Source organism: Corvus kubaryi, unplaced genomic scaffold, assembly GCF_017639235.1.
Source record: "Corvus kubaryi isolate FWS band 111438036 unplaced genomic scaffold, C.kubaryi_AGA036_p1.0 split3-73, whole genome shotgun sequence".
NCBI classification, from domain to species: Eukaryota; Metazoa; Chordata; class Aves; order Passeriformes; family Corvidae; genus Corvus; species Corvus kubaryi.
This window is the reverse complement of record NW_024582091.1, coordinates 209,600-225,748: the sequence shown is the minus strand read 5'-3', so window position 1 is coordinate 225,748 and position 16,149 is coordinate 209,600. Positions and strand designations below refer to the sequence as shown.

At 41.4% G+C, this 16,149-nt stretch overlaps 1 protein-coding gene across 1 annotated transcript; it reads right to left on the bottom strand.

The window, feature by feature from the left end:
• Nucleotides 1-1,945: 1,945 nt before the first annotated feature.
• ALKAL2 (ALK and LTK ligand 2) lies at nt 1,946-15,684 on the bottom strand. Its single transcript, XM_042017345.1, has 6 exons — nt 15,399-15,684; nt 14,189-14,512; nt 11,758-11,811; nt 11,568-11,648; nt 9,122-9,188; nt 1,946-2,617 (listed from the first exon to the last, which is right to left on the bottom strand). The coding sequence occupies exons 2-5, from the start codon at nt 14,445-14,447 to the stop codon at nt 9,124-9,126; spliced, it is 459 nt and encodes a 152-aa protein (XP_041873279.1). The 5' UTR covers nt 14,448-14,512; nt 15,399-15,684; the 3' UTR covers nt 1,946-2,617; nt 9,122-9,123.
• Between the last annotated feature and the right edge of the window lie 465 nt (nt 15,685-16,149).

The window sequence follows — 16,149 nt, the reverse complement described above, 5'->3', positions numbered from 1 at the left end:
TCAGTGGAACCACAGTGAAGCAGAGTTCCACCCACATGTTTACCCTCATGTAGATGAGCAGCTTTAGTGAATCCCGTAGAAGTTGATTCCTTTAACAACCAAGTTTTCTGCAGGCATGTATTACATCCATTGAGATGTGGAACTTCAGCATTCAGTCATCATTGAAAGCAAATAAAAATATGTACTTCTCCCCTGCTAAATACAGCTATGTTCCAGGATGGGATTTTGTACTTCTGCCATTTTCTCTTTTCTTCTAAACAGTTAGATGCTGAAGGCTCTGAAGTGTCAGTTTTCAGAATCTCAGCTCCAGTAGTTCTAAGGGTGCGGATGGTTGTGTTTGGTTTTGGTTTTACATTTTGTGGTTCAAATTGAGGATAGAATGGAAACTATGAATGCCAGCATTCAGATAAAAGTAGCTGTGGTTCATTGTAGTGGGGTGACCCTGGCTGGATGCCAGGCACCCCCCAAACTCTCTCTTGCTCCCCTCTGCAACTGGACAGGGGAGAGAAAATACAACGAAGGGTTCATGAGCAGAGATAAGAACTGGGAGAGATCATTCATCAAATGCCATCATGGGCAAAACAGATTCAATTTGGGGATATTAAACAAATTTTTTACTAACACATTCAGAGCAGGATGATGAAAGTAAAGTAAGACCTTCATACATTTTCCCCCCCACCCCTCCTTCCCAGCTCTACCTCCTCCCCCAGCAGCACAGGGAGATGGGAATGGGGGTTGTTACAGTCAGTTCATCACAGGTTGTTTCTGCCACTACTCAGGGAGAGGAGTCCTTCCCCTGCTCCAGTGTGGGGTCCGTCCCACAAGAGACAGTTCTCTAGTCCATCCTACAGGCAACAGTCCTCCCCAAACTGCTGCAGCATGGGTCACTCTTCTATTGGGTGCCTTTCTTCAGGCACAGCCTACTCCAGTGTGGGTCCCCCACAGGCTCACAAGGTCCCTCCAGCAAACCTGCTCCAGGGTGGGCTCCTCTCTCCACAGGTCTGCAGGTCCCTGCCAGGAGCCTGCTCCAGCCTGGGCTTTCCATGGGGTCACAGCCTCCTCTCAGGCATCCACCTGCTCAGTCAGGGTGGGTCTCCTCCATGAGCTGCAGGTGGATCTCTGTATCCTCATGGTCGTCCTGCACTGACTTTGGTGTCTGCAGTTGTTCCTCTCAGATGTTCTCACCCTGTTCTTGTCAGGCTGCAATTACAGCTGTGCAATAGCTTTTCCCTTCTGTTATCCCATAGGTGTTACCACCATTTCTGATTGGCCCAGCAGGACCATCCTGGAGCTGTCTGGCATTGGCTCTGCTGGACATGGAGGAAGCTTCTGGTAGCTGCTTACAGAAGCCACCCCTGTAGCGCCCCTGCTACCAAAACCTGGCCATGCAAACCCAGTACATGCATTTGCAGATTGCACATAAAAATTTTCTTCCTTTTTGAGTAATTTTCCTGTGGCAACTGGATTTAATTTCAGATTTAAAAAAGAAAGGGAAATGTGTGTCAAGGCTTCTGGAGTAAGTGTTCACTAACTCCTTAAAAATTCTACAATACTAAAATTATTTACTGGACATTTTCTGACTATATTTCTGACTTGCAGTATCGTGATTAGACTACAGATTATTAAAAAAGCAAAAAGCCCCTCCCAAAAAACAAAAACCCCAGAACAACTGTTAGTCTTAAAAAGTATTCCATTTTATAATGCTGTAGAGAACTGGAGCAGCCTTGTGGTCTTGGGCATTTTTTGGGTTTGAAACGTACAGATCTGTCCATCCTCACAAATCCAGGGTGTCCAGATTACTGAACTCTGAGGTGAGTACACCTTTCCTTCTTACACTTGTGAACTCTTAGTGGAAGGAGTTTTACGTGTGGATAAATGATGGTAGCTACCAGAAGGTAGTTTGTTTACCTGGATTCAGTGAACAGAAAGCAAACTGAGAACAACATAATACCAAACACTTTATTACTTACGCTTGTTATTTACAGTATTTACATATTGCACGTTTGCTGGAATGTTTCATACATTTATTATATAAAGTAAATTAATGGCAGCTTGTGTTTGTGTACAAAATCCATGCTCCACTGTCCCAAAAAGTATGTCTACTTGGAATTACGTTCCTGTTTGTCATGCAATTTGTACTCCAGGGTACAATGTGACCCCAATGCAAGTTTGTTTTAACCAAACTTTTAAAAAATTGCATAAGCATGAAGGATATCAAGTGACCACAACTACTGTGGAGCAGATCTTTAGTAGTTCTAGATATACAAACAAACATTCCTTAAAACTGTAGAATTAAGCAATAGAACATGAATTTTCTTGGTGAAATATTTGTGTTTACATTATTTTTGGCAGCATTACACATCAATTGTAGTGTGTTTTTAAGTATGGAGCATTAAGTACTACTGGCAGTTATGCTACTGTAAAGAATGTCAATCTGCAAACTGTTGATGACATACAAAACGCATGTTAAAAGAGTTATGGGAAGTAGTCTGTCAATCTGCAAAAATAAATCTCTTGTCCACAATGGAGTTCACTAAAAGGTAGTAAGTTCTATTTCCCTGTTGGTTTCCAAGGCACTTCTCTTGGTTCTTGGTGTTTCTTGTCACGGCAATAACATCTGGTGGATTAAAAGAGAAAAGAAAATTGCCTTTCATCATTTTTATACTCATATATATACGTTTGAGAACGTGTTTATCATAGTGAAAATAGTAAATGAAACTGGAGAAATCAGTAATAACTTTTTCAGTAGTGAATTTCAGATTTAGCTCAGTTCATATCAGCCTGACTGTTAATCAAGGCTGAAATTCTGGAAAGCATCACTTTTTTTGATGGTTCATGTTTGGTAGACAGACTAGGAAAATCCAGTTCTATTTATTCAAAATGTGTTCGTAGTTAAGTGTGGCCTGTTCCAATGACTACATCTGTGAAGTCAAAAAAGTGAATAAACCTCAGGAATAGCATTAACAAAATGCAAAATGCTGTCCAAATGCCTTGGTGTCAGGAGCTGCTGATGGGGTGCCCAGTTTGAAGAATTTAGGAAGGATCTGATGTTTCATTGGGCCCATTTGTGAAGAAACTTGGATTCATATAAACAAGAAACAAATAGAAATAAATTTTTAAGATTTGGTTGTATAAATATAGCCCCTGGAACATGCCAACACTGAGCCACCACAAACTAAGCAGGAGCTGCAGTGGTTAAATTCACTGCCTGTTCTATCAAGTCTTCCCAAAATAGTTTCTTGGAATGAAATCACAACCATGCATATGACACGGATATCAAAATCACAGACACAAAATTACAGGTTTCCACACTGCTTATGTAGGTATTTTGTCTCTCTTCTGGAAATGTTGATTTAAAGGTTGAATGGTGAAGGTTTTCAAAACCCTACTCCCTCACACCTTTAAAGCTTACAAGAAAATGTAGTGTAACTGCATATACACCTATCTAGAAGTCTGTCCTCTTCTAGACAGGTGAGCACTGAATTCTGCAAGTCTGTCTACCCAGTGTCATGTGTTTCTATGCCTGTTATTGTTCTTTTTTAGAAGTAAAAACTGTACAATGTCTTTTTAGTCAGCAGGAACTCCACAGCTGAAAGACTCTTACATGCAGACAGATTCAGCTGAAGCTTTGGTGTCTTACAGCCATCAAAAATTCATGGGAGAGATAAAAACCACTGGTACTCTGATACTAGAATTCTGATGATGATATTTTTCACAGTTAAGCTTTCATATTTTCTGTCTGAACATAGGTAACTGTCTTTCCCATGATCAGTGTGAATTCTCTGATACTCTGAGTTTCTCTACATTTTCTACTGCTTAAGTGTAATTTGTAATAGAATAATTTGTATGCAAAGTCAGTTGGACTTGACATAATCCATTGAAAATCAAGCTATTGGTGCATACAGAAATACTTGTTAGTAGTATTTAAACATTTAGTTTTGCAATTTTTGAAAGCTATTAGGAAATGTAATAATGTTACAGAAAAGCTTAATGTAATCTAGGGTTTTTTTCTGGCTTTGCAGATAGGACAATTACTTTTATTTTTTTTTAATATCCTTCCTTAGAGGAGAAACTGATGTAAATTTTCCTTGTCTTGCATTTTCATGTGGCTTATTTTCTGTATGTATGCTCCTACTGTACTCTATTTAAGCTATGATGCTAAAAAGTGATGTTTAGAAGAAAGTAACGTGCTTTTGGTTTGATCAGTGTGTGGTACAATTTACAAGTTAAACAGTGAAAATGTAATAAAAAGTTTTTTCATTACTAACGGGAATATGCAGCTCGCTGGGGGTGAAAAACTGTGGATGCTCATTTGTCATCTCATCTACATCTGCTTTTGTATGGGTAACTTACAGTTTTGTATCAGCTAACTTATAGTTTTCTAAACCCCTGATGTTTTCAGAAACCCTTGAATAGACTCCAGATTTTTAGTACTCATAAATCTGTTGTACTTTTTAAAAAAAGTTTTTATTTCATATAGTCTGTAATATCCATCAGTCTAAGAAAATTGGGCTGGAACTTAGCTGAAGGATGACGGATAGTCTTAGTGGAGATCCTGAATGCAATTTGACTACAGCCTCTATTGAGAACATAGGTAATTATACAACTCCCCAACCAATTGTGCTAATTTTTAAAAGCACAAATGAAAGCTATTGTAAAGGCATACTACAGCTTTCCAAATTTGATTCTAGGAAAAAGCTAATCTATATGAGAAGAATTTAGTGGTTTAAATATCAATATAAACTTTAAATACTGTGCCAGTAGGACTTTTGTGGCAGAAACTCCCCATGCTTACATAAAAAAATTCTTTTCCCAAGTGTACACACCCAGGTGGAATTCTGCTGTAATGTTATCACAGAGAGATCCATGCATTGAAGATTATGAAGCTCTTAATGTCCCATCTGTTGCTAGCCACAGACATCCCACAGCAAGGAAAACTATGCTGGACATAATAAACCTGGACAATGCCACACTAGTAACCATATACACTGACTGCCTTTTTAACTCAAAGTAGTAGTTCTGATAAAAGTCTTAAATTAATTAACTTGGGAACCACTTCCTGGCACCAAGAAGAGGTGATTGAACATTGCCTGAGCAGCTGTGTAAGACAGATCACGCTATACTTTCTAGAAAAAAAAGACCTTCACTGAATAATACACAACCCCCTCATCTTAATTTCACCTTCACTTTTATGGAATTCAAGTGTCTGATATTTCTTGAATGCACTCAATGTTACTCTGAATAAGCACCAGTCTAAGGGAAAATGCAATTAAGGGCTGTTGTTTCCATTGCTAAAAACACTTGAAGCAAAATTCAAGTGCCCAAATACTGTGGTTTAAGAATAATTTGAAAAAATGGATATATAATATGGTGTAAAGGAATGGTATATTTAGTGGGGTATTTCAGTTTTTTTCTTCATGTATTTTAAGTTTCCAACTTTATCTTGTATTTTCAGCATTTGTCACATATAACTAGTATGGTCAATGCATCTTGAGGAGTTTACACAGATTTTTCTGAGTTCCAAAGGAAACGTCAGTTTTAAGCTTATTAGGAATTTTGCAAAGAATATTTGACCTGTATGTGTATCTGCATCTTAAGGAAACAAGCAACTGGTAGGTTTCTTTAATACACTTTTTATAGTATGTAAGTCTCATTTTCTCTGCTTAGCCTGAGACTCCAACTACTTGCACCAGTCTTGTATTTATTAGTGTAAAAGTATGTAATTAGTTTTACTTTGTTTATTTGAAAAAAGTGTAGATGCTTTAAAAAAGTTTTAAAAACCCCATTAATAGTTGTCAGTACAGAAATTAGGGGAAATCTTCAAAACAGAAGTATGTAATATTATGTGATAATGCAGTCCTTAGTCCCTGAACTACTCCTCACAGTACAAGGAGTTGTCAACATAAGTTATGAGATCAGTGCTGGTGTCTAGCAAACACATAAAGAACAGGTAATGGAAAAGGGAGGGCACCAACAGTAGCACCTGCGGTTTTCAAACAAAAGCAGTAAAATCTGTATGATTTTAGCCAAAGTGGCTGTGACAAATGCTGTCAAAGGGATTTTCAGATTCATCACCGTCTGTCACAAGAAATGCTCATGATCTGAACTGTGAACTTTATTTAGGTGAAGACTTTGGGAATTGTGTTCCTGGCATCTCTTACCTTCTGTAGATATGGACAATGTAACAGTTGTGGGATGTATCTGCATGGAGTGGAACAAAGCAAGCATGGAATATGGGAAGCTGGCAGAAGAATGAGGCTGAAGACCAGAACAAAAAAAAAAAGGAGCATCAAGGACAGGACTCCAGCATAGCTGTGTTGACCATGAGAAGGGTTACAGAATAAAATTAATCAGAGATGGTGCTGGTGACAGCCAGGGAATACAGCCTGGGTGGCTGACTGGAAAAAAAAATGGTCTACTGAGAGATGTGATAATAGAAATCTGCTGCTCTGGCTTCACTCATGCAATCTCAACAAGTTGAAGGGCTGTTACTGGGTCCCTGCATTGCTCATGTCTGCTCAGGCAGAAAGGGAACATATGCTCCAAAAAAAAGAGAAGATGGAGCTCAGTTACACATGTATAGAATAAATGAGAAAAAGTGATGGCTCCATAAGACACGTTGTACCGTAAATGCACATGTGCCCATTTAGGTGTGTGTTGTGACAGTAACAGATGTCTAATTTCTGTTTTCACATATTATTTTCTTGTTTGATCTTAGCTCTGAGTTTCAATGTCTTGTGTGCTTTAAAGCTGTGCTTGTCCAAAATGCATTTTAAGTACAAATAAAAATAAATTTATCATTTTTTCTTCTCTCCAAATTGATCTCTAAAAATGGGTAGATGTCCACAGATCTGAAAAATCCACCAGAACTACCAGTCTGCCAAAGTAACAGTCCATCTATAGCCCAGCCCACTTAGAAGTCTGAAATGAAGCAAGAATCAGATACTGAACAAAACAGGAAACCTAATTTGTTTCACACAAATTGAACTGATGCAGTGGAAAAGCTTTGAGGAGAAAAGAGGCTTAATCTTACGGAGACACCTGTGCATCTCCAGATGTGTGTAGTAGAGGACAGTCTTCCTTTCTGCTAATCAAGGCTGCTTAAGGAGTCTACCACTACAGATTTGTGTCTGTGTGAATAAGAGGAGAGTTGCTGCTAGCATTGAAACATGCCTGCTAGTTGAGCAAAAGTGTTGTTTGAGAGATGGACATTTTTAAATAGACTCCCAGCTTGAGATGTGAACTACTTTAGTTGCTATTCCTTCATATTACAAATTCGTGTTTACAGGACAGGTTGTTAAGATACAGATAAAATTTTCTAAAGAAAGGGAGAAAAGAATTTCATACTCTGATGTATCTGCTTATTGATATTGGTAATAATATTATTCACCTATTTGTAAAGTTAAACAAATTGTGTCTCATTTATCCAGACTGGATAGAGAGAATGACTTGTAGCAAGTCATTCATTAAATTGAACAGCTCCATCATGTTTTCCTGCAGTCGTGTTTTCTTTAGATTAAATAATCCTAATTCCTGTAACTGTTCTTGTATGCCGAGTTTTCTAGGCCTTTGGTCATTCATGTTGCTCTTCCTTGGACTCTTACAAGAAGAACCCACACGTCTTCAAGTGTGGTACCCTTAATTAAATATAGTATTCCAGTAACAGTAATTATGTCGGGAATTTCAAAAACAATTATTCTATTTATAAATTCCAGTATTGTTTGACTTTCTTCAGGTGTAACATTGCTGACTTCCTTAGTTTGTGGTCCACGTCATCCTCCATGTTTTCGACAGCACTATTTAACTATGCACCAAATTCCGTGTATTTCTGCAGTTGAATAATCCTACGTGACTTCATAATTCTGCTCTTTATCTGTTATCCTGGTTTTAGACTATTTGGCCTATTTTCCAAGATTATTTTTAATTTCAAGGTTGTACTGTATCATAGTTGCTTCTCCTATAATACTGAAATACATAAATACAGTATTCTGTCACCCAAGTTATTAATGAAAATATTGAACAATATCAAACCCATAATGAAGCTGTGTGACACTGCTCAATAACATTTTTCCAGTTTTGACAATGAAGTACTAACAACTTATATATCTTTTTCCAGTCACTTTTACATTTATCTTGATCCTATTTCCCCAGCTTGCTTGTGAGAGTGAAGTGCAAAACAGTGTCAATACTTTAAAAAAAATATATAAAATGCCTAATATTTATTACTTTTTGTCACTGATTCTTTCCACAAGATGTGTATTTTGTCCCAGAGTTAAAGCATCTTGGTTTGACAGCATTTGTTACTGACAAATCTACATGGTTATTAGTTCTCCCTCTGTCCAAGATCACATTTGGTCTCAGGTAAAGGCTGCGGACAGAATTTAAATTACTCCTTCTGTACTCTTATGTTACAGTTCTCTAAAAATACAGATAGTTTGGGAGTACTTTTTGGTTCGGTTGATTGGCTTTTGTTTTTATTTTGGTGGGTGATGAAATTTCCTGAGTATTTGTGGGAAATAGAGGCACATCTAGGCAAAACAGGAGGCAATGAACCGATAGACATGAGAGGTGTACACAAGGAAATCCCAAAAAATCCAAATAGCCTGAAGTTAGTTTATCAATGCTCCTATCAATATATTTTAATTGAATTACTATAAAAGCACCTGTGACCTATCTACATTTATAAAGCTCTCATGTGTATAGCTGTGTATACATTAACTCATACTATTGACTACAGCACCGATCTACAGCTGCACACATAAAAGGGCGGCTGCTGCTGCCGATACAGGCAATTGTGTACTGAGTAAACTCTTGAAAAATAAGCCACAGCTGTTGTGTTTTGTTCTGTAGCAACAAATTCACTATCTGCTAAGTGTATGCTGCTATAAATAATTCACAGATTATGCACATGGACATTTATGTAATGACTTCCAGTAGGGGGTACCCTTTCCTTAATGCCAAAATTTGCCAGATTAAGCCAGTTACTTCAACTCCTCTGGGAGGGGAATACCTTATCTACAGGACAGTTGTTATTATACTCCCATGAATTTTCATGTATGAAATACAACATCCACTGCTTTGCTATGCAGTGGAATGTCATTTCTGCTAAAAAAAAGCTTACCTTTATCCTTCCATGCACATAGGGCTTACTGCCAATCGAGTAAGAAGCCTGGCACATCTTTTATAGTCTGTATGAAAAAAAAAGAGCATGACTAGATTACCAGAGAAATCAACTTTGCCTTTAAAAATCAAAATTGGTATCAGTGTGCAAATTAGTGTCATAGTGAAGTTCAACGAATACCTTAGTTTGCAACAGAATAAAAATCAACTCCTTTGACTTAAAAAAGGAGCGCGTAAAAATTGTGTAATAACTGAAAGCCGTGTTTAATGGCACGTTTAACTATGCAACTGAGTTCTGCACATGTTCTATCTGTAAACAAACAGCATGAATGTGCTTGGAGTCTGTCCAAGTGTATGTATGCGTGTATAAAATTTATACGTCTGTGCCTCTGCTTCTGTGTGGGATCTAAACATGTGACTGTAGTATTTCCATATTAGAGAAAGAATAAATAGTGCTCAGCCACCTTTGAAATCCAGCCCTCAATGAGCTAGTCTGTCAACTTAATATTAAGTAATGCCACTCTCCAATAGATTTTTTCCTGGGAAAGCTGTTAAATTAGACAAGTAACATCTTCTAGTCATACAAATGTTAAGTCCAGCCCAAGTAGATGACCACATCATAAACATTCATAAGAGTATGAAGTTTTATCTTAAAACTAGTAAAATTGTTTTTTCCACTGTAGTCCTATTGTTAGTTGTTCCTATTTTAGGTACCTTCAACTTTTTGGTGCATTCATAGTAGGAGACAGAAGCAATGCAAAACTAAAGAAATTAATCAAAAGGGGTTTTTTTCATTTACATGAAAAACTGAAAGCAAATATTGTGAAAGTTGGTTATGGACAGATAGAAAAGTAAATTATTTTTCAGGTGCCAATGCTGCCACACTGTACAAAGTGCTACAAAGTATGCCAACAAAGTGCTTTTGTACTGGCTACCACCATGCTGCAGCATCACTGACACTTTTAGTTTCTTTGCTGTTTGGCCTTCAGATTTCTACACAGAAGGAACACTATAATTTGAAGTAAGGATATTATCAAAAAGTAACATCATCCTGTGCACGAAGAATTAAAGCAAGCTGTTTATCTCATTTTCCTAGAAGGAAGTTACTTTAAAGAGATGCTAGTCAATCCAGTCCAGTAACTGATGTTGATTTTTTTTAGGTATTATTTCATTAATGAGTAACTACATTTAATGTTTTCTAGAGATGAAATGTTAGCGATCCGCAACTCACAGCATAGTTATGCTGTAACTGCCACTCATACAAATTATCCTCCATTATCCAGACATTATGTTGGTGGATATGTCACCTGGCAGAAGGAAAAGGCTAATTTAGAGCCTTTAAGGCCAACTAGTCTTTAGCTTCACAGCTTGGAGTACTTGTTAGTGCTGAGCCAAACGATGTTTGTGTTGTGATCCTTATGAAAAAGGAAATATGACTGTTGCTTGTTCAGAACAGACAAATTATGAACAACTTACATCTCCACCCATGTAAACAGAACGTGATCTGGCTACCTCTCATCTAGAAATCCTTGTCTTTCCAAGGAATTCCTAATCTGAAGCCTTACAAACAGAGAAAATGTCCACAATTCTTACCAAATATGCCTTTAACATGCACTGGGCTGAAATATTTATTAATACTTGAAACTTGGAATCTGTAACTCTTGTTTCTATTCCCAGCTCTGCTACTGACCCAACTGGTTGACCTCAGACAAGTAAAATAAAGTGTGCTTCCATCCTGAAAAGGCTATGCTAAAATAGCATCTGCTTACTCAACAGGTCCTCCTCAGTGTGAATCTGGAGTCACATCTACTTACTAATAAATGTCAATGTTTGATTTTTATTTAATTCTCTATGCTGCCAACCGTGATGAGGTATCATAAGCTGCATTTGCTTAGTTGTGTCCATTTTCTAAGCCTTATGAAGTTATACTTTTGTAATTCACTGAAGACAAGTGTTGCAAAGATTCACTATCAACATCACTGGTAGATTGGTAGCTGAATAGTCAGAATATAAAATGTCTATAAAATGTGTCCTACATAAATAATCAATGAAAACTAAATAACCCCACCTGGATTTGTGATCCTATCTTGAATTTACAGCACTAGAAACTAAATATGAGATATTTGTGAGGGGAGTTATGTTCCTGTACGAAGCAAACCCTTGGTTTGGAACCCATGAGGCAAATACATCAGTACCTAAGGATGCAGTGTTTAGAGCCATTCTACATAGTGTAGTTGCAGTGAGAAAGTTTTATTTCCATTTTCCTCTCTGTAATGCTGATGCTGTTCTAGCAATGCTGTAGAGGATACTTAGTACATTTCAGAGCACTCCAAATTTTTCTTTGCAGGGAATGTATTCTGAGATTGTATCACTACTGATACTTGATAGAGCTAATAAATTTTAGAGTTTCCCCTTCTTTTAGGGAAGTCTGTGCTTTTGTTACTTACATGCTGGGATGGTGCAGTCCCTTGTATTGTGATAAAGCCGATGAAAGTGTTTGCTACATTTTGGGCTAAAGTAAAGTGGACCTGAAATATAAAGAAAAATAAATTATGAATCAGCACAGCTCACAGGTAGAGTAGTGCAGCTTATGGTATGTATGTGAAATATGGATACCAATGCAAAACTCAAACATACCCGTTAAATGCTTCAAGAACTTGTCTTTCATCCTCAGATCTCTGGGAACTATTTCTGTGGGACAGAAAAAAGAATAGTTACTCTACTGCACTGGAACTATGCTTGCCAAGTACAGTATGAGGACAGAAAACATCACCACTATGTCTTGACAGGTGCACAGAGGGCAAAAGCCCTTCGCATACAGTAGGCTAAATTGCAAGAATTTGCTTTACATAGGGAGACCCTGTAAAATGCTGTGTGAAACACAGTGCTGATGAAACAGTGCCTGTTGGGTGAGAGATCATTTATGACGATGGTTATTAACTAAGAGTCAGATTTTAGTCCTCTATGAACTACATTATCAAGTTTACCTAGGTTTAAATTCTTTCATATTACAAGAGTGGTAAAGACCCAAAGATATATTCAAGTTTGGGGTTGTGTCTTCTAATTCTCTTATGCAAATGTATCCACTATTCTGTGCCAGGTATGTTTGCAGAAGCACTGTTCTGCTCTAATCATGAAACTGGATTGATCTACTTACAGGAATCTTCCCCCCCACCTCCCCCCTTTAGCAGTAAATAAAATTCACAGGAAATGATTCCAAGCAAATTGCTCTCTTCTGGCTCCCTATGTTTGTGGTTTACCGCTTTGTGTTGTGTGTTCAGCAGATGGCAAAATGAAACTGGTTTACTGAAATCCATTTTAGCCCTAACCCCTGCTTGTGACTTCCTGATTTACAACTATCTTTGATTGCTTTCCGTTACAAACACTATGCTGATAGCTTAGTGCTGATTGTGTATGATACACTAGCTTTATTTACTTGACCATAAATGTGTGAGCAGCCTTTTTTCATTCCCCTGGCACCTCTTTATCAGATATAGAGCAGAGAGCATTTCCATCCAGATCTGATCCACTTGTGAATTTAGACACTTCTCGAAAGTCATTCTTCATTTACTTCTAACTTTAGTCAGTGTAAGTAAAATTGACCTTATCCTATTTGACCTAATTATGTCATGAAGAGCATTAAAAACACACATGCTTCACTCAGAAATTTCCCATGGGACAGGCTCTCTAGGAAAGTGATGCAAAAACCAAAATGAAAGACTCTAACTAGTAGTTCCTTTTCAGAGTTTCTGGAAAAACTCCATTATAATACCAGAACGAAAAATTGCTTCAGAATCAATAACAACACTACCAAATAATCTGCTATGAAGCAGGATTATTAATTTCATAGACAACTTTTCCACACAAGCCAGATGTTTTGCACCAGCAGGGTGACCAAAAACTACGCCCACATTCCAAGATGAGATTTAGAGTTGTGCAGACCATGGTTCCCTGCTTAGTCTGGCCTCTTTGACTTTTCAACATTTGTAGAACAAAATGTTCTCTCCTGTGTTGACCTTAAGTAGAACAAAATTGTTGTCTTCTGTACATTCATTAATCATCCAAACGGAGAAGCAATATTTTCATGACAACCACCAATAAATGCAAACTTGTGAAGATACTTGAGTATGAATGAGAATGATGAAAAAGTATAATGAAGCTTTATGAGATCAATAAAGACAAAATAAATAGCATACTATCAAAATGAAAGCAAATTTGGGAAAAGGTGAGTAGACATTTGCTGGAAAATATTCAGAAAGTCCCTTTCAGTTGGAGGGGTCAGATGAGCAGCAGTAACGCTGTAGGGGCTTGGGAGTGACAGGGAACACTAAATTAGACACGGCAGCAGGAGAAACTAAATCTAGTTTCAACTGGATGCACAGAAGTACAGCACCAAACTAAGCAGTAACTATCCATCACCATGTGTATTTCTGGACTGCTCTATGCAATCCTGAACATCTCATGAACAAACCTGTGCTTTCACTGGAGGTTAGAGAACAGCTAGTCAAATGAGCAGAAGGATGACTGCAGGAGTGTCCCAAACTGGTCAGAGTGACAGACGAGTACTGTCTCAGTTCCCTAGTATTTCAAGGTGTACTTCTCTCGGTACAAAAGGAACTAACAAGCAGGGTGAACAGTTCAGTGAAACTGAGCTGCAGAGAAGACTATATGTAAGGTTTTAGGACATACCACAATCCTGCAGGAGAATCTCGCTAGGGTCATTTCCAAGAAACACTTAAACCAAGCACGATAATAAGTGGTAACCTTCCAGGAAAAAGCATTTTTATCCCTTGTTTCTTTGATCTCAGCCCATTTCAGTCTTTTCCCTTATTAATAGGTTTTGTTCAAAACCACAGGAAGTTGACTTTCAGTTGAGTACATTATCCAGAGAGTAAAAGACTGTGAGAAGTGAATGGAAGTTTTCTATCCCAAATTTGCCATCTGTGTCTGCTTCTGATACTAAAGGGAATCTGCAAGTATTTTGAGTGGTGAATTCTTAATACAAAATTAGTAACCTGTTATCTCATTCACCAAGGCATCATAGGGAAAAAAATGGACTATGACTTACCAACTCTCTGTTCATCCTGGTATCCTCCATAGTCAGCCACTTGCCTTCGATCCAAGTTATAGTCATGCTTGGAGAAGTACTGCATCCCACTGTCCTTCTCGAGGTGGTACCTTTTCAGTTCCTGAATGATCTCCATGATGAGATTCAAGAGACTTTGCTTGTCCTTCAAATCTGCGGAGTCCGTTTTCTCTTTGCAGTATCCTGCTGAGAGCATTAAGAGTACCAGCCCCAGCAGCCCAGAAGACCTCAGTCCACTCATTGCAGTCCGACCTGAAGAGTGCGTAAGAGGAAGGATCTGCTGCTATGGGAGGTCTTCCTGTTTCACTGGAAGAGAAAATTGGGGATGGGTCGAAGGTGGGGAGACTCGTGGGGATGAAATGGGAAACACTGGCGGAGGAAAGAGCGGCGACCGCTTCGCAGGTTACACAAGGCGGGGGCACAGACCGCCCCGGTCTGCCGGGGGCTGGCGGAGCGGGACGGGGCGGGGGGTCCGCGGGGCCCCGCCGCTGCCCCCGCGCCCCGCAGCGCCCGCCCCGCGGGCAGAGCCGTCCCAGCGCCGCGGGTAGCGCCTGCACGGCCTCCCCGCAGCCCGCGCCGGGCCCCGAGGGAGGGCGGGGGCGCAACCCCGGAGCGGGGCCAGGCTGGGGGTGCCCCGGCGGAGCAGATCCCAGGCGGGGACGAGCGTTCCGCCCCGCCTCTCCCCGCCCGGCCACGGAGCGGAGCAGAGCAGCAGAGGCGAGGGGCGACAACTTTCCCCGAAGTTTCTGCCGGAGAGCCGCGGCAGCTGCGCACCGAGCGGGTCTCCACCCTCGGTTGCGGGGCTCAGCGCCCGGGCTGCGGGCAGGAGCGGCGGGACGGGAGGTGCACGGCTGGAGGGCAACCGGCCGGGGCAGGGAACAGCACAGCCAGTCTCCCGTTTTTCCGTCCCTTTCCCCACTCCCCTTCCCCGCAGGAGCAGCCCGGAGCGGCGGCCAGCATCGTGCCTGGAGCCGCTCGCCTTCGGACGGCTGACCGCCCCTCACACACAGCCGCTCCGGGAGGCGGCTCTGCTCTGCCAACTCTGGCGGGGTCCGGCGGCGGCCGCTCCCGCCCGCAGGCTGTCACCCGTCCCACCGCACGCAGCGCTTCGGCCCGGCGGGGCGGGAGGGATGGGGGCGTGGGGAGGGAGACGGAGGGGAAGGAGGTTGCTGGTGCTCGCCGGCTGCTTTACCTGTGTCTCCGTCCCAGAAGCCGAGGTGTCTTCCCCCCGGGAGCCGCTCCCCGGACGGCAGCAGCCAGCGAACGGCAGGGAGTCCGAGTATTCCGCGACTGGCCCGCCCGCCCCCCTCCCGTCCCTGCGCTCCCGCCGTATCCACAAACTACTCCATCGCCGTCAGCCCCAGCGCAGCCGCTTATATAGGCTATAGGATGGACATGAGACGGCAGATAGTATCGACTTGGAAGTGGGTGGAAAACAATAAAAGTCCACTTGGCAACCTCGGGAGCGTCGCTGCTTGCACAAGCCCCCCCCTTCCCGCCCTCTCTCCCCTCCCGCCCCGGTTCCCCCCGTCCCTCCCCCTGCTCGGTTTTCCCGGGCAGGGCTCAGTCACTCCTTCGCTGCTCTCCGACGTAAGGAGACGGTCCCAAGTGTGTGTGTTTGGAGTGGGAGGGGGCGGCGGCGGGAAGATGGGGACGGGGGTGGCGCATCGCCTGAGCCTTTAACTAGAACCGCGCTGAGGAGTCACTGAAATATTGATGTCCCTGGCACAGCTCTCGTCAGGCGGGTCCCCGGCCCGTGGCTGCAGCCCCGCGGGGGGCAGGCGGGGAAGCCGCCTGTTTACCGGGAACTCCGGGCCCGGCTGCGGCGGGGAAAGGGAGGTGTTGGGGCGGGGGCGAGCTGCCGGGGAAGGGGAAGGCTATTTCTGCTCCCGCCGGCCGGGAAGCCCGCGGAGAGGGCGGCTGGAGTGGGTCTGGGCAGAGAG

Coding starts and splice junctions, on each gene's coding strand:
- ALKAL2 (XM_042017345.1), bottom strand. CDS start 14,447: ATGAGTGGACTGAGGTCTTCTGGGCTGCTGGGGCTGGTACTCTTAATG. Junction 11,649..11,757: donor GTTCTTGAAGCATTTAACGG/GTATGTTTGAGT, acceptor TTTATATTTCAG/GTCCACTTTACTTTAGCCCA. Junction 9,189..11,567: donor GGACTGCACCATCCCAGCAT/GTAAGTAACAAA, acceptor TTTTTCATACAG/ACTATAAAAGATGTGCCAGG.